The 20,978-nt window shown below is 30.7% G+C and overlaps 1 protein-coding gene across 1 annotated transcript; it reads right to left on the reverse strand.

Annotated features, from left to right (window-relative positions):
- Nucleotides 1-236: 236 nt before the first annotated feature.
- On the reverse strand, nt 237-20,430 carry LOC100865658 (dynein axonemal heavy chain 7). The gene is made up of 50 exons (XM_086910801.1): nt 19,984-20,430; nt 19,462-19,616; nt 19,087-19,240; nt 18,725-18,871; nt 18,328-18,516; nt 17,673-18,049; nt 17,353-17,574; nt 16,960-17,257; nt 16,476-16,823; nt 16,148-16,413; nt 15,907-16,060; nt 15,440-15,666; nt 15,167-15,371; nt 14,762-14,996; nt 14,547-14,662; nt 14,170-14,448; nt 13,684-13,941; nt 13,320-13,604; nt 12,988-13,236; nt 12,580-12,925; nt 12,305-12,474; nt 12,079-12,210; nt 11,713-11,934; nt 11,176-11,627; nt 10,894-11,091; nt 10,653-10,800; nt 10,297-10,506; nt 10,039-10,220; nt 9,450-9,759; nt 8,986-9,231; nt 8,683-8,912; nt 8,394-8,613; nt 7,962-8,150; nt 7,492-7,866; nt 7,239-7,411; nt 6,911-7,156; nt 6,455-6,742; nt 6,160-6,351; nt 5,836-6,062; nt 5,343-5,713; nt 5,086-5,266; nt 4,816-5,004; nt 4,018-4,615; nt 3,719-3,929; nt 3,370-3,378; nt 3,223-3,243; nt 2,856-3,090; nt 2,630-2,781; nt 771-1,055; nt 237-621 (listed from the first exon to the last, which is right to left on the reverse strand). The coding sequence occupies exons 1-50, from the start codon at nt 20,428-20,430 to the stop codon at nt 415-417; spliced, it is 11,826 nt and encodes a 3,941-aa protein (XP_086766927.1). The 3' UTR covers nt 237-414.
- Between the last annotated feature and the right edge of the window lie 548 nt (nt 20,431-20,978).

Below are 20,978 nucleotides of genomic sequence, written 5' to 3' on the forward strand. Positions count from 1 at the left end.
ATTTGTCATCTGATCATAGAATATGAATAAAAGAATTTAAAATATTTAATTTTATACTATTATTATTAGATTTCAAATTTTATATTTGAGTAAGATATTCAACATATAATATATATTTGAATCTTTATTCATTTATTTAAGATTATATGTTTATTTTATGTATATATTTAAAATATTATGTATACATATATTTATATAAACGGAATTATAAAAATAATTTAAAAATAATTTAATAATTTTATAAGTACAATTTTTATTTTTTGAATATTTCTAATGTATATAATTTATATTTATAATAAACATTTTTAATTTTCTTATTTTATTTTAAAATTTAAATAATATCTTTTTTTTTTAATTAGAAATTTATTCATTTTTTTTTTAAATTAAGAAAAATCTAAGAAAAAAATGAAAAATTTATTCAGAAAGTTGACAAAGTAGTGCTACTCCTCTCAAGATCCAATGTTCTGATGATTTTATTGTAGGTAAAGATACAGCGATAACAAAATTTGTTGAATGTCCAGTGGTAGATAAAACTCCTCGTCTTTCAGAAGTTTTATATACAGGACATGTATATATTGCTCTTTCTTTTATATCTTCTTTTTTTATAGGTATAAACCACATCTACAACGATAATAACAATAAATTATAAATTTAATTTATTATTATATTACATAATATTTATATGAAACATAATAAAAAATAATAAAGAATGAAGAAATGAAGAGTATTCAGATATATTAAAAATATATGTATATTATATAAATACGTACAGGAAGCATAGGTTCGTAAAGTACTTTTGGAAAACTTTCATCTAAAATCATTTTTTCTCTATTAAATCTAGCGCCATCTAAAAACAATCCATATATGTATACTCCATCATCAGGAGGAACCGAGGGTGCTCTTTCGTATTTTAATACGAGATAATCAAAAACCAAGAGATCTATAGGAATTTGATATTTTCTAGCATAATTTTGTCTACTTCCTGTTAGAAATGCTTGAGTAAAAAAGAATCCTGACATCCAAAAAATAACCGGTGGTCCTTTTTCATACCATTCCTATAATAAATTTTATATATATATAATTTATATTTTAAAAATTGATAATTAAAAATATTGATGAAAATTATTAAAATTCAAATTTTTTGCAATAATTTGTAATTAATCATATTAGAATCTATTCTATTGATTACAATCATTCAATTTTTCGAATTCAATATTTTAATTTTATGAATGATTACTATTTAACTTTTTAAATTTTCTAAATACATTTTCAAAAATATTTAATACATATTATTTTGAATAAAAAAAAAACAAATAATAAAATATGTAAATGAAATTTCACTATTCATGAAAATAATACGTATATATTGATAAAAACTTATCGATGTAAAAATATAAATGTATGCGAATATAATTAAATTTTTGCGTGCATATATTTCATTCCTTCTTTATAATATATTATAAATATAACATTTGTTCGCGTAGTAGTGCAATGCATTTAAGTGCATATATACATGTGTCGAATGCTCTTTCGACTGAGATATGTGTGTGAAAAAATTAATGCTCGTGACTGTTAATTGTATTTGTTAAAGATGAATGGACTGTATAAGCAGTTACACATGCAGTGCGCGTGTTTATAAGAAAACAGAGTTTTCTCACAATATCACAGTAGATAATCGATGGTCAGAGCACAATGCGTTATTAATTTAATTACAAATTATTGTCATATCAATGAAGCTCGTGAACTTAAAATATCTCTTTCTAATTGAATTGGAAAGATCTCAATTACTCAGTGAGGCATAATAATAATCAATAACATCGCGCCTGACTCTTCAAAAACTGCTCGAATTTTTGGTGTTGGTCGCCGTTGATTCATGCTAAATCCCAACCCTTGGGATTGGGCTCCTCTGCAGGTAGGCTGAAGTGTGTCAAAAAGAATTATAAGTGTCGACTTAAACTCACAAAAATGACATTATCTTCTCAGATAACATCAACTTTTATTACTCTTATTTAAAGATCTGCGAGCGATAATAATATAAAGGGATTTCTTTGAAGAATTTCTCCGAATATTATAAATCTCGCGAGCAATAAGTGCTCACGAATAACATTTATAAATATTTTAATATTAATTGTTAAATATTACAAAAAAATGAATATAAAAATATATTATATATAGATATTAATTCTGAAAGAATAAGAATAATTAAATAAAAATGCAAAGATATGAATATATATTTAACATGCATTCATTAATATGATGATTGCATACACGCATATATTGTTTGTTTTAGTATTTTGATATTTCATAATTTGCACTTGTTTTTTTTCTCTTATTGAAATAAACATTCAAATATTTTGAATTGCAGATTTTATATTTTTAAATAAAATAATGTTTTTCTCTGATATTTTTCCCTCAATAAGAGTAATTCCTTTATCAATAATAAGTAAAATGTTTGAGTTAGAGCAGCACTCTGTATATAAATATAGATATGTATATATACTTAAAAGAACATTATTTTTACCATTGATTCTTCTAATACATTTTAATGATTGAAATCGATAGAATGGATTCTGATTTAAATAATTAATCACTAATTATAATAATAAATTCAGAAAAGGTAATATCTTACTTCAAGAAAAATTATGCGATTTAATAAATCAAGTACGTAACTACCAAGTGGTTTTAAAGATGGATATGAATATTGTTTCCATAAACAAGGTATTTTGTTAGTTAAAATTGCGTCATAAACGTCTTCTAGTTCAAATGACATAATGACAAGACCTATGTATAAATAAATGAGAATATGAATTGGCTAAAAATATAATATACAGAAATTTTGACAAAATCACAGAAACCTTTTATAGCTTTTATGATATTTTCCAAGCTCATTCTCATATAGCCAAGAAGTTTATTAAATCTTCCCATTTCTTGTACTAATACAGTATTCATACTCTGTCTATAAGACATTGGATATCTTCTGAGCGCTGCTGCAATATTAAAATCTTCCGGTAATTTTTTTAAAATATCATTCGCCATTCTAAGCACTATTTCATTATTTATGTCTTCTCCTGTTCCGGTTTTAATTCTTTCCTAAAACGATAAAAAGTAGTATAGAATTCAATTGAATTTTAATTTCATTATGATTCAAATATTTTTATATTAAGAAATATTATCATAAATTCTTTATAATATATATTAAATCTGAACGGTGAATTTACTAACCTGTTTTAATTGCCAGAGATCCTAATTTAGCAAAGATACAAGGAAATAAAGATGTATTTATAAAAATAATAGAAAATTATAAAAATCATAAATATAAGTACAATTTTCGCGTAATTTATTTATACTTATTGTAATAGTAATACGTACCAAACGATCCTGAATAAGATTGCCATATACATACAGAATATAATATTAAATTATTAATATAATTAATGAATAATTTTACATTTATGCAAAATTTAAATATACAGCGCACACAATGCACATAATATGCAAAATATATATATATATATATATATATATATATATAAAAAGAAATTAAAAATATTCAAATGCGCATTTGAAAAAGAAAGAAAATCTCTATTTAAATTTTATTTTTTTAATCGTATTCATAAAAATTTTACTATGCATAAACATTTTTAATCTGATTAATGAATTCTGTGTAAGTGTAAAAAGATATAAAATAACGACATATCAAAATGAATAAGTAAATTACCTGAGTTAATAGAAGTGACGAGAATAAAAGATCCGTTTCTTGTTGTTCTTTAATAATATCCGCATTATCATTCATACCAAAGACACTTGGTGGCGTAATTAAAGGTAAATTCCTTGTGTATTCCAAGAAAGCTTCATATTCCCTTACAACTGGACAATAATAAATCGTTGAGGTATCGTCGAAATAATAACGCTTCTCAATAAGCAGCCTCCTAGAAAGTAAATAAAATCATGTTATGTAGAAAATTATTTTATTTCATTTAGTCGAATGTAAATAAAAATATAAAAATATGAAGTTACTCGCAATAAAATTTCGTCAAAAGGGTAGTTAAAGTTCTGCGGTCCCAACTATCCGTTACTCTTCCACCATAGTTGCATTCTCCGGTCAAATATTTGAGTGCATCAAATCTCACATCCGGGAATTCATTGAGAAAAAGGTGTAATTGTAAAACGCTGATTCGAAGATCGGTCTCGTTGAATTCATACATAATATTCCAACCAATCGGACCAAAATTTCTTCTCTCTTGAATCACAGCGTGGAAGAAACACAAGGAATAAAGAAGTTTTTTGAAGTACTCGGTTTGTAAGCAAGATTCGAAAAAGTCCGGATCGCTGATTGGATCACTCAAGTACGATCTAATAATATTAGCCCTTAGACCTTTAGGTGGTTCGTTGGTCATTTTTATACTGCTTTCCAAAACCAATGAGGGGAAATGTTCCGACGGATAACTCGTCAACCACAAACGAAATTCTGGATGGATCGTATCTGGCATAAAGCCTTCGCAAATTTTTTCCAAAGTTGCCATCCAACTAATTGCTAAATGACAGTTTTGCAAAACGATCCAATTACCAACAATGACGGCTGATTGAATCATTTCCTCGGCAATTGGTCCTTGTCCTATTAAATATATTCATCAAATTTATTTTTTAATTATTCCTCCTTTTTCCTCTTTTTTTCCTTTTATTTGTTCATCTATATACCCCCCATATATATATCTCTTTCCTTTTTATTCCTCCATCTACATATCCCTTTCTCTCAAATTTTCTCAAAAATATTTAATTATCGATTAAAAAATTTCATTGGAAATAAGCAATTACCTTGACCAAGAGAAATGTAAAAAAGACGACTCACGCCGTAACCTTGTTCATTTGCAAACGAGAGTAATAATTGCGCTGGATCTGTACCAGGTGTTAATATGAATATCAATGGAATGCAACTGTTCGAATCAGCGTAAGACGAGGCCAAATCGAATGGTGGCGGTATAATAAATTGTTCGCCAAGTTCATCTGAAAATTAATGTTATAACATCTAAATATAACATATTAATTTTTAAGTATACACGAGTTAATTAAATTAAATATTAATACCTGATACAAAATTTTGCACTGCGGGAATGATCTTATCAGGACGAATGCATCTTAATATCAATAATCTTTTAAATAGATTAACATCGTGAAATGGGTAAGGAATGTCCGCATTTTGCGGTTCTCTAGAGTCGAATAATTCTTTCCACTCTCTAGTATGTTCAGTAAATGTTATTCGAATACCCTAAAAAAGTAACGATCAAAAATTAAATTTTTATAAATAATATTTTTTTCTTGTTGAATATCATTCACAGGCTAACCAAAAAATTCTCGACATCATCAAGATTACATAATTCATTCCATTGTTTAGTCGGTAGCCATGTTGTTGGATTTACATATGGGTTTTCGATAGCGAGTCCACCCGATAGTAAAAATCCCCAATGTGCTTGAGAAATTTGTCCTCGTTGCTGTAGCAAATTGATCGTCAATAAGAAGGAAAACAATAGTTTATCTTTCTCGAATAAAGATCTACAAACATTTGCGTAAAGAGAATAGGTGAAATATTTTGTAAGATCTTTTAGTCGATTTTCAACAGTGTCCGCTGGTTCTGTATGATCAATAGCCAATTCGAATAAATTTACGAACCATGATAATGAATATTGATACATTGGATCTATATTTATTAACATAGCTGAAACAAAATTTAATTTTTTTTAACAATTCGTTTTTTTATTGTTTTCTAATTAATCAAATGAAAAATACACACGTCTGTATAATCAAAAGAAAAAAATAATATAATGTCAAACTTATTACCAGTGGTAAAAAATAATACAGTTGAATATATTGCGATAGGTGTGTATTCCAATCTAGCTTTGTCGATTGACTTTTCTGTCTGTTCAGCTACCATTTGTTTTACTTGAATTTCGTCACTTAAATTTTTAGACGATGTTAAAATGTTTATCGCTTCTTCATCCTCTAATATATTACCTTCAGCTGCAGATAATACTTCCAAAATTTTGTCTTCCGTTTCTTTTAACAATCTAATTTGCAACAATAATGAAAAAAAAGAAAAGAATAAGATTTGATGAGGAATGTATATAAATGAAAGCCTTGAATAGTATCTTAAAGCTAACGTACTTCTTGTTCGCGGCTCCTTGCACAATCAAAATGTTCTTTTCCGATTCCAAATCTGGTCTTTCCTTTGCTACGACAATACCCAATAATTGATCTTCTAATCCTGTTGGTGTTATCATGAAATTCAATAGTGTTACTTTAACTGCTATTTCTGGTAGATAATGTGGATTTCTTAATCTCGTAGTGATATAGAGTCTAAAAACAAAACAAATTAATAATAATGATTATTGCTATTATAATGAATAATTTTTGTTATATACTTTAATATTGTTGTATCAAAATTATTATACAAAAGTACCTAAAGTTATCATTGTATTCAATAATCGCATCACCAAATTTTATACAGATTGCACCAGCTTGTCTAAATGTTTCCTTAAGTAATATAGGTTCAAGTATAGCATCCAATTCTTCGCCAATATGCTCTAGGAGTACTGGTTGTCCAAATTGCAATGCATTTTCTAATGCTCGTCCGTAATCAGCTTGAGTTAATCGAATGATATTCAAATTATTCTCCTTTTCCATGTTTTTTATCCATCTATTGGCTTGACCTTGAGGATCTATTATCAATGGCCACCTTCTTGAATTTCTAAATATCAAACGCAAATTTTTCAGTAATAGTATTTAATCACACAAACATTGTAAAAGAAAAATTATTGAAGAGACAAAAAAAAAAAAAGAGAAAGAAAAGAATATATATTTTCTGGTCTATATAGAAAGATTTGGAAAACAAAAAAACGCAAATAGAATATTTTACTTAATAATAATGCCATTGTCGATGGAAAATGCATCATTTGGAAGTCCAAAAATATTCCAAGATCTGATTAAAGCTGGATCTCCAAGTATATCACGTAGCTGAAAATCTGAAGTGCAAATCACTTGTAAATTAGTACATCGTTCCACCCATAGAATAATTTGTTGAATTCGAAAGGGCATTGTGAAAGGACCCAAATATGCAACCACACCAGAAGCAATTATAATATCACCCATTAATCGATGATATCTATGAAATAATAAACTGTAATAATTCATTTAACTCGAAATATATATGTATGTATTGTCAATGTATTGTACATGAATTTTACCTTTCTCCCAAAGCTATTGCGGTTTCATACCAACGCATGTATTCTCCGCCCAATCCTCCGATTAAATCTTCCGCACGTTTTAATTTTGTTTCGCAATCCGTTACTTTGTCGGACATTTCTTGAAAAGCTGCTCTCCTTTCTTCCAAAAGATTTTCCAATATTTTTAATTTTTCCTACAAAAAATGTTTCGTTTTATATATAAATATATATTTCATAGTTGAAAACTATCACACATTTGTGAAAATTTGCATACCTGTACTTGTCGAAGTTGTTTTTGTTTCGCTTCCAAAGTTTCCATGGCTTTGTCGTAAACGCTCTGGGCCTGTGCCAGAGCTTTTCTCTTGGGAGCAACCATTTTCGTCACTATATCGTATTCAGACATTGCAAACACCCATCGACATAATCCCTCGCATGCCGTGGATACTTTCTTTATTTTTTCAGGATCAAAATCCGGATTGGTCAAGTATTGTTTTCGGATTCTTTCAATCACATGATCAGGGATATTATCCTTGTCAAAATTGAGCAACGAATCGAGAAATCTTGCATCGCTCAACATTCTCAAGGACGACCTCCAATAATCTTCGATAAATGTACCGTCAGGTTGTTGAACTCGCTCTGGTTTGATTTGCTATGCAATGTGAGGAAATAAAAAAAATAAACATGTAGTAAAAAGGGAATGATCGATCTGTATGTAACGTTAGTTGAACACAATAAGTTATCAACCTTGAGGACACAGACGCTTTCGAGGATTAATCTCACTCCTCCTGGTGGTTTCTTCATTGCTCTTACTATGGCAATATCGGCTGTTGTCAGAGTATCCAAAGCGCTTTGTGCACGTCTTAGAATCGGCAACGCTTGAGCTAAGTCGGCATCACATTCAGCTTTAATTGCGGCCGCTTCATTTGCGTAAACCTAAAAATATATATTTAAACGATATTATTTATTGATCTATGCTTTATCAAGTATAAATATTTTTTTAAATGGCTTTTAATTTTTATGTATATTATACTATGTACATGATAATTATTTGCTGCAAGTAAGATCAATACTTTACCAATAAAAAGTACAAGCGAAATCTATAATAATAACTCAAAAATTGCAATTTTATGAAATATATCATTGTTACAGTTAAATATATAGGATATATTTACTGACCAAGGCTGCAGCTTCATCAATTTTTACAATTTTCTCAAATTCTTCAACATCGTGACTTTCTTTTTCAACCTCAAGCAACATCCTTTCAACGTCTTGAGTGGCGGTTATTAGTTGCGGTTGTAATAACTTAAGCATATCTTGCATCATTACGACTTGTTTTTGCGCATCGTCTAACTGTTCTAAACCACGTTCGTATCGATTTTTCGCGTTCATTATTTCCCTGTTGTATTACAAAATTTAAAAAAAAAAAACAATTCCAAACGATTTTTTATTCAATAGTATTACTTACTCTCGTTTTTTAGCTAACAAATACTTAAATGTATTTATCATTTCAAGATATGAAGTTGGAGTAACATAAACCGATCTGTCTAACCGATTTAAGAATTCTATGCTCAAATTTTCGGTGGAAACGTGAAAGTATTGACACATATCGATACCAGCGCTTCTTTCATTATCCGTAAGTTCTATCGCTGATAAAAATCTAGTTGCAACTGCTAGTAGCGCATCTGGCGGCCATGGCTGTTATTATAATTACCGCTACCGTTATCGTCATCGTTACTATTTTCATTATTATTATTATATGAAAAAATACCTGAAGCCAATCGATGGTACAACAATTCACTAATGCCGGAAATTTTCTGATTCTATTGCGGAAATTAGTTCCTATAGGAGACATTACTATCACGATGTGGAGTTGATCGCGTGTTATCTCAACAAAAAGATTGAACAGAGCCACCGCGCTTCCATCCGTTTGTAATGCTCGATCCCGCTGTCTATCAATTTGTTTCATTTGTTCGTATATTTCTGCTAGTTCATCGATGTTAAATATGTTCGGTATCTAAACATAATTAGAATATTAAGCTGAAAGCATAAGAGTCAAAACATTGATCATCAATTTTTTTTTATCAATAAATTTCATTGTTATATTAATTATTGTTATAATAACTATAATTATTTTTTTTGTATTATTTTCGTTTTATGATGTTAGAATTTGCATTGTCAAAGTTTCTCTTCAATTCTATAAAATTTATGTTTATGAACGATCATTTAATTTACCTCTCCGGAATTGAGCAAATTACTGATATCTTCGAGGAAACTTTCCTCTTTAATTTGGGTATCGGAAAAGAGAAAGGTAGAATGAAGATCAGTGGCAGTGGCGCGTCTTAAAATTGCTTTTACATCCTCGTGCCATGCGGCCATTCCGTATTGTTGAGCGACTTCAACTTGGAAAACCTCATAATCGCATATATGTGAAGCTAACCTAGTTAACGATTGCCTTCCTGTACCTCCAACTCCGACAAGAAGCCCGTGACTTCGTGGTTGTTTGATAATACGGCAAATTCGTGACAAATGTTCGACAGCGTATCTAGAAGTCAATGTATTCGAAAAGATTTTTAATCATGATTTAAATTTAATTTTTAATCTTCACTAACCTTTTAAATTATACATATGGATACGTATATGTATTCATTTGAAAAGAAAATTCTTTTCGAATTGTTCTCGAAAATATTTTTATATCTAATTGAATTAATTTCAGAGTGATTGAAATGAATGTCAAACTTATGGATAAATAGATCACGAGAACAATTTTTAAAAGTTTTATCCTCAAATATATTCGTCTACATCACGAGTACGATACACTTACCGAAATAAGACTAAATTCATTGGCTTTCTTGATACTGTATTGTATTCAGACAAATAATTTTCTACTACTTCTCGCAACTCTTCGAGATTCTTAACCTCTTGATAAAGTCGTATCTCCGCTTTCGTGTCCGCAAAATCGCAACATATTAAATTCCGAAGTTCTAAGTCGGTGATTAATTCAGGCTTGATTTAAAAGAAATAGAAATATGCAACAAAACATCGTTGTATAATGATATTAAAAAAGATTAAAAAGATTTACTTTGTCGCGTGAAATGATAAGATCTTCAAACAATTCATCCATATCCACGAGCATTCGATTCGTTAGAGTAACGCGTATTTGTTTCACAAGCCAAGAAATATCAATTTGATCTATTAAACGATCTCCAAACACTCGAAGTATCTCGTGAACCCAAAGTCTCCTCATGCAGGATATAGTTGGTGTAGTTTCTGGGACTGACAATAGCACGCCCTACAAGATTCAAATTACATACAATATTTAAATTAATTATTATGAGTGTATACGAAATAGATTAAAATAAAAAAAATAATAAAACCAAGAATTATACAAAAATATTACTGTGACAACAAAAAGACACTTTTAAAAATTAAAAGAACCTGTATCACTTTGGAAAAATCACGAAGATTGAAGACATAATGACACTTGGCTGGAGTTGGTAAAAGATTAGCTAGACTTTCTTTGTACACATCTAACGTACCCATAACAACTTCTTCCATACATACATCGAAATCTTTACTGAATCCTCTAAAAAAAAAAAAAAAAAAAAAATTAATTTTGTTTGAAAAGAAACAAAGATTTATATAATAATAGAGAAAAAGAAGAAAATTTATATCTTACCTGGTGTCAAGATGCCAAAGAAAGATTTTACTAAATATCGTAAACATTACTTCGTCTTCAAACTCCGATATCGCTAAAACGACCATATGCCTTTTAAATCGAGGTGTAACATCTTTTCCACCACGATACGGTCGATCCATGGCACACATTAGCTGTACATCGATCAATTTTATCATAGTCCTTTCTTTTCTATCGAACCTGCGACAAATTCCAAACTGTATTACATTATACTATGTGTATATATTAATTAACAAACATGATCCAAAGAAATTTTTTCACTACCATTCTCCGTGATCTAGCCATTGTCGTAACAACTCGATTGGAGGTTGTGCCCCGTAAATTTCTCTCAATGGCATCGAAAGATCATCAACAAAAACGATCCATTTTTTCCCTATCGGCGCTCCGTAAACACCTTTCCGTCGTCTATCTAACTTTCCCATAATTGTGTCCTGAGTTTGATTCGCCGTAGTTTGCGCGGAAAAATTTATGATCAACGGTTTATTGTCCTGAGGATTATTTTTCTTCAATAGAAAATCGATTACGTAAACTGATTTTCCTGTTCCGGTCGGACCCACGAGCAACACAGGTTTTTTATTCCCTACTAATAAACGAAACAAAGCTATGTATCGTATCGTCTCGACAGTAGGCACTATTATTTGATTCACAGGTATGTCTCGAGGGATTGGTGGAATGTCGATCAAATCATCGGACCACAGTTTCCATTTTCCTTTACCCTATCGTTATGTATCGTTACGTGATGATAAAAAAAAATTATTTTAATTAATTCGATATCGTATATATCGATTAAACATAACTTACCTCTTTGATGAATCTATAATCAAAGATCAGACCATGTCGTGGCATAAGAAATATATATGGCTTTAAAGGTGGTTCTATCGGAGCTTTCAACTTGTAGCTTTCTATCAAATCAGGAGGAAAGGTTTTTTCGAGAAAACCATGGAAAAGATCGCTAAAGCTTTCTCTTGATTTTGTGTGTATGTTACCTCCCAGACCCCATATACATGAAAAGAAAAATGAACCCTGAAAAATGTTAATAAATTTGAATTTTATTTACATTAGAATAAATAAGAGAATTATATTTTATATTTCTTATTATAACCTTTATATTTATTATTATATTCTTATTTGAAGGTTAAAATATACGTATACGTGTAACAATCTAACCTCGATTTGCGCTCGAAGATCCAGTTCATCGATATTCTTGGCAATTTTTTCATCGTGATATTCATCGATAAAACAATCCATCAGATAGGTCAGTGAACGTACAAGATTTGTATCCTGCATGGGACATATTATCTATAAAATTGAAAAATTAAACTTGATTAATTTTATGAGTATTCACACGTGGAATAAATAAACTGAAAAAATGGAAAGCTTTAAAAATACGAACCTCAGCGATGTCCTGATGTAACCAATAAAGTATGGGATCGCAAAATCTTCGAAATAGTGACTCGTATATAAAGTTTCTTAACCACGCACTTATGACATTAGGAAGAGTATTTATCCAAGATTTAAGCAAAGGATCCCAGCCAAGATCACTCGGTTCCATATAGATCATGCCTAAATTCAAACAAAAATTTTATCAAAACGAATATCCTTATAATATTCATTGGAATAGAGAATAACAGAGAGTAGTAATAATAATAGCAACAACGAAAAACACACCGCAGCGAGAAACTGTTGCCGGTGAAGCATGTTCCAAATCCATCGTCTCGAACACTAGATTGGTATATGGTGCTAATTGGATAATTTCTCCGCTCATTAGACAAAGCTTTTTATTGTCATCCAATACGGTATTCATACTTTCTATCCACACCGCGTCTATTGGACCATCAAATATCAACCATTTGCGATTTGGAGTGGTCGATGTTGCGAAAGCACGATAACTAATTGCCAAAACACCATCAGTCCATTCATAAGATACAGGATCGAATTGACCGTACAATTGACCCAACGTAATTGCTTTGGGATTCATCACGAAAGTCTCTACTTTACGTTCGTCCATTAAATTCTGAAATTTATATATATAAAGTATAAATCCAATTTTGGACTCGTAACAAGTAAAGGACTTACCCTCTCCTCGCAAAGAGTTAATGCACTAGCTAAAATCTTATATGCCGCTGTTTTTGCAGCGAATGGAAAGCCGACAATCATAAATCCGTGACGAACGATCATCATCTCGAAAATTTGATGTATCTTTTCTAAAAACCATGGTGTACATTGCAAATTGGACATTGTACAAGCGTCGAAGATGCACGAATTCAAATCAGTATAATCTGCCTCTGGAAGTATCACACCAGGAAATAGATCGGATGTGATACCCTAAATCGAATGAATTAAGAACGGGATCAGGAAAACAGGTAAAGAAAGAAATTTTGAATTAAACAATAAACTGATATATATACGTTGAATAATGGCAAGTCTTCGCTAAGAAACTTGGGTAAATTGACGTCTTTGATACTGCGCAGTATTAAAATATTCTCATCCACATCCGGATATTTTATTTTTAAATTACCAGCAGCTATCAGAACGGATTTCACCGCCCTCATTCCATAATCGTAATGATTTTGACTGGACAATTGTTCCGAGCATAACGTGTAAGCTGTTACGATCTTTACTGAGAGTGGTCGTGCCTCGTAAAATCCGTACGAGTATAACGTATTTTCCGCGATTAAAGCATAATCTGGCACCTGGAGAACAAAGAAGGATTAATTTCTTCTTGCTAAAAAAATTTCAATAAGAAGTTTGAGAACAATTATCAATCTGTACCATCATTGCAACTGGTCGAAATAGCGCTTTCAAGTTGTCAGGAAGCTCGGTTCTTCCAGCATAACCGGGATTCATCGTAATAAAAACAGCACAGGTGGGATCTAACGAGATCTCTGTACCTTCAAAAATTATTGAATCGTGTTTAGCATTAATGGCTCGTTGAATCGTTAAAATTTGCTGTGCCACCACCGACAATACTTCCAAATCGATCCGATTAAATTCGTCGAAACAAGACCATGCTCCGGTACTTGCCAATCCCTATAATACATATTACATCATTCATGTTGTCATATAGTAAGCATAATAATATCATAATTGTGAAATAAATTTGATCGAGATGGGATATATACGTATTATAATAATATTCATGTTATAATAATACAAGTATAATAATCATCAGAATTGTAAAATAAATTTGAATAAAGATGGCAAATTATAAGAATATTGAATACAACGTGTGAAAGGTAATATTGTGAAGTAATTTACCTTAAAAAATTTACCCAAAGCTATGTAATCCAAACCCTCGGAACAATTAAATACGACACACTGCTTGGCTACAGCCTTAGCTAAATCCTTAGTAGTCTCTGTCTTTCCAGTTCCAGCTGGGCCTTCGGGCGCACCGCCAAGATTCAAGCTTAGAGCGCTGAATAAAGTTCGATAGCATCTGTCGGTCAACGGTGTTATGACTAACCTAGATGTGTTGCCCAGATACTCGTACGCGTATTTTAAAGACGTATTTATCATCGTTGACCATAAATTATCTTCCTAAAAGGGAACGTAATAAGAATAATAATATTTACGGTCGATCATGATGACCATTGTTTATATATTTTTTTTTATTTTTTATCTTTATATCTACTTACTATCCAATAGTATCTTAGTTGAGCCAACCATTGGAAATTCGTCGGTTGAGAAATTTGTTTCTCGTACAATGCAGTTACAACGTCTCGGCTATGGACGTCCATTGTAACCAATGCCTCTGTTACATTTTATGGACAAGTTACATTACATTATATAAGTATGATTTAACAATTTTGCATTACTTTTTACATACGATATATTATTCATATATTATTACCCAATGTTACACGGTTCTGTTTTGTTAATTTACCGCGTACTAATTTTACTATTTCGTTCAATTCGTGCGTACAAAAGTCGATGTAATCTTTCACAGCTTGTAAAGATTGTAATAGCGCAGCTGTCACTTCGGTTGTCCAATAAAGTTTACTGATACAGAGAATAGTCTGACCGGGCCAATGTAAAGCCCATTGCGTCCTAACCTCTATTAAATACGCATCCTTTGCTCGAATTACCTGTTAAAAATATATTTATACATTTGTATGCTGTATACATATGTTAAAAAATAATCTTATTTCTTTTCTGTGAGAAAAATTGAAAATTATATATAATATGTTTCTCTTCTCGATTATTACTCTTTAAATTTTCGATTGAATCGTTATTGTTGCGATTCGTATCTTTGTACCTGCGCTTTAACGCTCTTCTTCATAGCAAATTCAAGTTCAAGTAACCACTTTTCAACTTGGCCTCGAGCAGCCATTGTATCAATAGTGACTTCAAGAATAATTTCCTCTCCTTCAGAGGATCTCATAGCTGTTATTATAAAATCATACTCGGTGAACTGTACTTCTGCAATTCCTTCGAAGCATTTCTTTAAATGCGGTTGCACTCTGTTGCAATAAACAAGAAAGATAGGTATTAAAAAGAACAATCTAATGCTACGTTAAAATTGGTATACCTGGTGGGATCTTTCGTTTCCGATAATATCTCCAAGAGTTCATCATTCGACAAGAAAAAGAATCGTGGAAAGTACAATCTTTTCTTTTCCAAGTAGGCGGTAAGTCCTTTCTGTATTAAATCTAGCAAGTTTGTACATTTCTTAAATTTTTCCAGCATTTTTTCGATTTTAATGACTGACAAAACTCGAGGATCTTGCACTACAATTGACATAATTTCCCTCCAAATCTATACGAACAAACAGTTAATTCTCCTTCTCTTTCTTTCGTCTCGTGTAAGAATTAAAAAAATAAAAGAATTCACACGATCAATAGTATTGAAAATAAAATATCGTCAATACAAATTTTACAATAATATTTTCAATCCAATCCAAGAATTATACACGATCAATACTTATTATCGGTATTATTATTGATCGCGTGCAAATTCTCAAAAAGTAAAGAATAAATAATAATATAAACTGTATACTTTGTCCACAGCGCTGAAACGTCGGCTTTCCTCTGGCATTTGCTTTTGAATATCGGGCGATGTATATATCGGTTCCAGATACATCCATGTTGATTGTACTACTAACCAATAATCCATGATGCTTTGTAACAATAACAGTTTGGCCTCCCATTCTCTAAATGACAAAGGATTGGAGCGCGCATTGAATCGTCGCTAATTGAGAAAAAGAGAAAAAGAAGGGGGAAAAAAGGACTATACTAACAGTGTCTCTTTTTCGAACGGTTTGATATAAAGAGAATTCTTCATCGTTTGAGTCTTGATCAAGTGATCGTCCAAGAGTATTTGTATATCGTCTACGCTGGCGATTACATAGGTGCCGGTATCGCGATAAGGATTAACAGTGAATGAGATCTCTTCCCAATCATGAAGCATCCGTTCCAATGCTTTTTCCAATGTGCCTTCCTTCGTGGCTGCTTCCGCTATTGCTTCGAATTTCGCGACGTAGTCCATCAAGTTGAAATCGAGAATCTACAAAATCATTATCATACGGATAAAATTATATTACTCGTTTAGAAAAAGGGTTAATTTACCTTGGCAAGTGTCATCGTCTCGTCGATCTTTATAGGAAAGCCGACAATTTCCGACACCTGTTCCCAGTGACGGCTCTTCATAGAGGTATTTCCAAGAGTGAATATAATAGGCATGTACTCTTTGAATTCCTCTATCTTTAACCGCACAGTTTCAGCGAGACTTTTCGCTATCGGTTCTTGTATAATCTTTTCCAATCTGTAGATTGTACGAAAAGCGGTTCCTGTTTCCATGTCGATCTCATCCGGCTCGTAAGAACCTATCACCGAATTCATCCATTTTTCGTAGTTGTTTAAAAAGTCACAAGATATATCGTACAATCTTTTAAATGGCATCAATTTGTCGGCTGTCTAACGAACAAGTTCAAAAATGGATTCAATCGTCGCATTCAGAACGATTATTTTGTTGGGCAAAAATTTTTTTTCGAAAAAAAAAAAATTTTCGCTAATTCTAAATAAGTAGAATCGATCGAATCGTCCAACTTACTGCTTTCCGCAAAGGATATTGGGACAATTCCCAACCGAACAGTTCCTCTTCCTCGTTAAATTCATCGATGGTATCCATCGCCATGATCAATTTGTTTTCCAAATATATAGCTTTGTCCCTGTATCGAAATATCTCGTCTATGTTGCCCCAATACTGTAACTCGTTGCAATATTTCGCGTACAGCTCGAGATCCCGAGTAAACTGCTCGATTTTCCTCTTAAGAGTATTTTGAAATTCTCCAATTTTGCTCGCTACTATCGTTTTGTGCTTCTCGAAAATATTCGGCAGCTTGTCGAACCTTGTATCGCGATAAAAATAGAAAAATTCATTCGAATTCTCGTTTTTATAATCGTTATTATCATTTTCTTCTTTACCGTCCCCCCACCTACTTACCATTGAAAAGCGAAATTATTAAGTTTAAGCTCGACAGCGCTTAAGAGGGAGTAATCCGACAGCATAACGATATATTTAATAATTTCTCTTAATCGAGTTTCCAACTCGAAAATAGTTTCTGTCTCCGTGGTGTGTATGAATTTTCGCAGCTCCACCAATTCCTTCGTGTTCGCTGGAACGGTTAACGCACGGTCCACGATTCGTTGATATTCATTTCCCACTCTGTGTACATTAAAATCGATTATTTATTCGATAATAATTTGAATTTTGTTCGAGCACAGAGAGAGAGAGAGAGAAGAGTAAAATAAAAAAAAGCTTACGCTCGAGATTTTTGCTGATACTCGCTGATCATTTTGGTGATCAGCATATTTTTAAATTTTTGCGCCGCCATTGATATATATTTAACAATATCTTTACGGCGTAGAATGAAAAATCCAGCGTAGTAAGTTTCGGTATATTCGATTGTCACATCGCGGGACAAACGATCGTAATAGTCTATCAGATCGTGATATTTATCGAAGTTTTCCGAGGTATCGAGTTTTTTAAATTCTTCGACTTTACTCGATTCCAATTCGATTATAAAATTCTCATACTTTTCAAATCTTTTTAAATGCTCGATCGGGCCAACCTTTTCCCTCTCGATCAGCTGCTCGATGTCTTCTTTGCACTTGTTCAAAAATTCTACCGGTATATACGGCTGTGACGATAACGGGAACGTTATATTTGAATGTACGTATGTGAAATTTGAGAGGAGGATGTGAAAATCGAGAAGGAAAATTCGATCGTTAAAATTCTTCTTAAAGATCTCAAATTTCTGTGTTGTAAGATGTGTCACTCGTGATTTCGTGAGCAAAAATATTTAGCAATATTTGAACAATTAAATATAAAAATAGGTTAAGATCAAGGCAAAATTTCTCAATTTCTGATCGCTATTAAGTTATAACAAATATTAAGTGCAAAACGGAGAATAAATACCTGGAGTAATTTTTTATTAAGATCAAAGGTTTCATTCAACAGTGTTTCAATGCGTGGAAACACATTGATAGAGTCTCGCAAAAAATTTAATATCGTCGAAAATGTTTCCACAAACATGCTAAACGTTGGATCGAATATTATCCGTTCGTTTCGCACCATTATTTTTATGTCGAAGCCACGACGCATTTGCTATAATGAATAATAACATAAATCAAATTTTTAGGTTAGGTTTTTTTTTCAACAACATGATAATAATACAAAATATGATAAATTGAATATAAAAATGGAAAAAGAATAGGCGGTATCTAATTTTAGTAATAGAATGCCATAATTCCATAATGATCTTCTCTGCTTTCTTTTCTTTCCAATTTCTTCTCGTCGCGAAAATATAACTCACGTTTTTGTTGTGAAGATAATTGAAAAACTGATCTATCGAACGCAAAAAAAGTCCTCGCAACTGTTCTTCCATGATGACAGCGACGCAATTAAAAAATTTTCGATACTTTGCTGAACTTCGATGTGGTAACTCGTCTCGATGGAGTGCCTTAATGAATAATGTAATATATATATATATATATATAAAATGAAATAATATAATCTTAAATATATTATATTATAATATTTCTTATCATTTAAGATTTTCTGATTTTAAAAATTTATAAATAAAATATCTTATCGATAAAAATATTTCCGTAAAAATATCGCTTTATCTTTACTTCAATAATTAGATTTTTGTATTATATAAATTATTTATAATACCGTAACGAAAAACGCTTGAATTTTTGGTAACCAATATTTTAAAAGGTCCTCCTTTATCTTATGATACATCTTTGTAATAGTTCTCTCGAATACTTCAAGATTCGTAATATATTCTCGGTTTGCCAATTCCACTTCGCATAAAAACTTGCAGTCACTGTTGTATCATTAAACGATATGTAACGAACAATTGCATATTTTAATGTCAAATTCATTAAAGAAGAAAAAAAAATTCTTAGCAGCAAATAAATAGAATAATTTTTCTTTTATTTTAATGACTTTATATATTAAAAAATTCGTTTTTATAATATATATATGTATCAAACCTATCCGTGGTTAACAATATTATGGAAACAATTTTGTGCACAAGAAACCAACCTGAATTCTCGATGCCAAAGATCAAAAATTCGTCGTATAACAGGATGATATAGCATGAGCTTTCTCTCGATCTTTGCTCTGTTCCAATGATATTGAACTTCATGTTCTTTTGAAAATCGTACTCCTTTAAATTGAAACTTCTCAATTGCGGCAAACTGAAAATTATAGTAGTTTCTTGAATCTTCATCTTTTCTTCCCTACTAATCACCGTTCTTCTTCCTATTATTAATATTTTTCCTTTCATTTTTTTCGGTATTGTACGAGAATGTACAATATTATAACAACAACGTGACGCAAGTATTTATTAAGAGTGAGATGCATTGTTAGTTCTGGAAATATTCTATTTCCTTACCAAAATTAATTTTCGATAATTTTATTTTATAACGAATTAATACCTAATCTGCTTTTTAATCCAAAACACTTTCTTCTTTAGACCCGATAATATGTGTTTCAAATGTATAAATGTTATAGATTAATATTTTAATTATTATGTTTATTAATTTTAAATTGTTTAAAAAATACCTCATATAACAAAGGATACGGCGACTCTCCTATAACGAATTCTATAACTGCTTTCTTTATACTGAATAAATATTCATCTTTTACTTCTTTCACTAAACCATCTAAAGTATTTTTATATATTTCTTTCCATTTGGTTGGAATACGGTTTAGTATATTTTTCAAAAGATTAATATCTATTGATCCTATGTAAACATCATCGATGCCTTGTAGCAAATAATAATAGTATCGTAAAATCTCATTTTCGTCTTTTATAATTATATCCTTATCCTGTTCTTCTATTTCCTGTTCTATCTCTTCTTCGAATTCATAAAATATCTGCTCTCTTCTTTGTTTTTCTTTTTCATCCAATACTTTTCTCTTTATTATATCAATAAGTCGATTTCGAAATTTTACTCTTTCTTCACATAGTGACAAATATTTAAATTTATTTTTTGTATATTTATACATCTTGATACTTTATTTCAATAGATTTTTCATAAGCTTTTTCATAAAATGTACATATACTTTTTTTTTTTACTTTTCTTTTTCTTCTATGACTTTTTGTTGAATGTATTCAATTAAAGAAAAATAAATATAAATAAAAATTAATAATTAATATATCAAGATAAATTATGAAATAAATTTAATCCCTATAATACAAATCTTGTAATTCACATTATTGAAGATACATTGTTTGCACACGATATATTGATTCATATTTTGTTATATAAACATTATATATCAAGTTATATTTATGGATACAAATTATTTTCTTTTCTACTTTCTTTACAAATGTATGGTTAGCAACAGAGAATAGTTCCTCTTGATCGATTTGATAAAATTTAAATCACGCAAATCACTATACACACCAATTCTATTTCAACAATGAAATAGAAAAAATAATATACGTAAAAGTCGATTATTTCTATCTCTTAATTTAAAAAAACTATCTTTACACTTCTTTAGTCATACTTTCTTCAGTATATTTAAGGCAATGTGATGATTGATTTCTCAAT

Source organism: Apis florea, unplaced genomic scaffold (genome assembly GCF_048593485.1).
Source record: "Apis florea isolate Af1SG1 unplaced genomic scaffold, ASM4859348v1 contig_3203_pilon, whole genome shotgun sequence".
Classification (NCBI taxonomy): domain Eukaryota; kingdom Metazoa; phylum Arthropoda; class Insecta; order Hymenoptera; family Apidae; genus Apis; species Apis florea.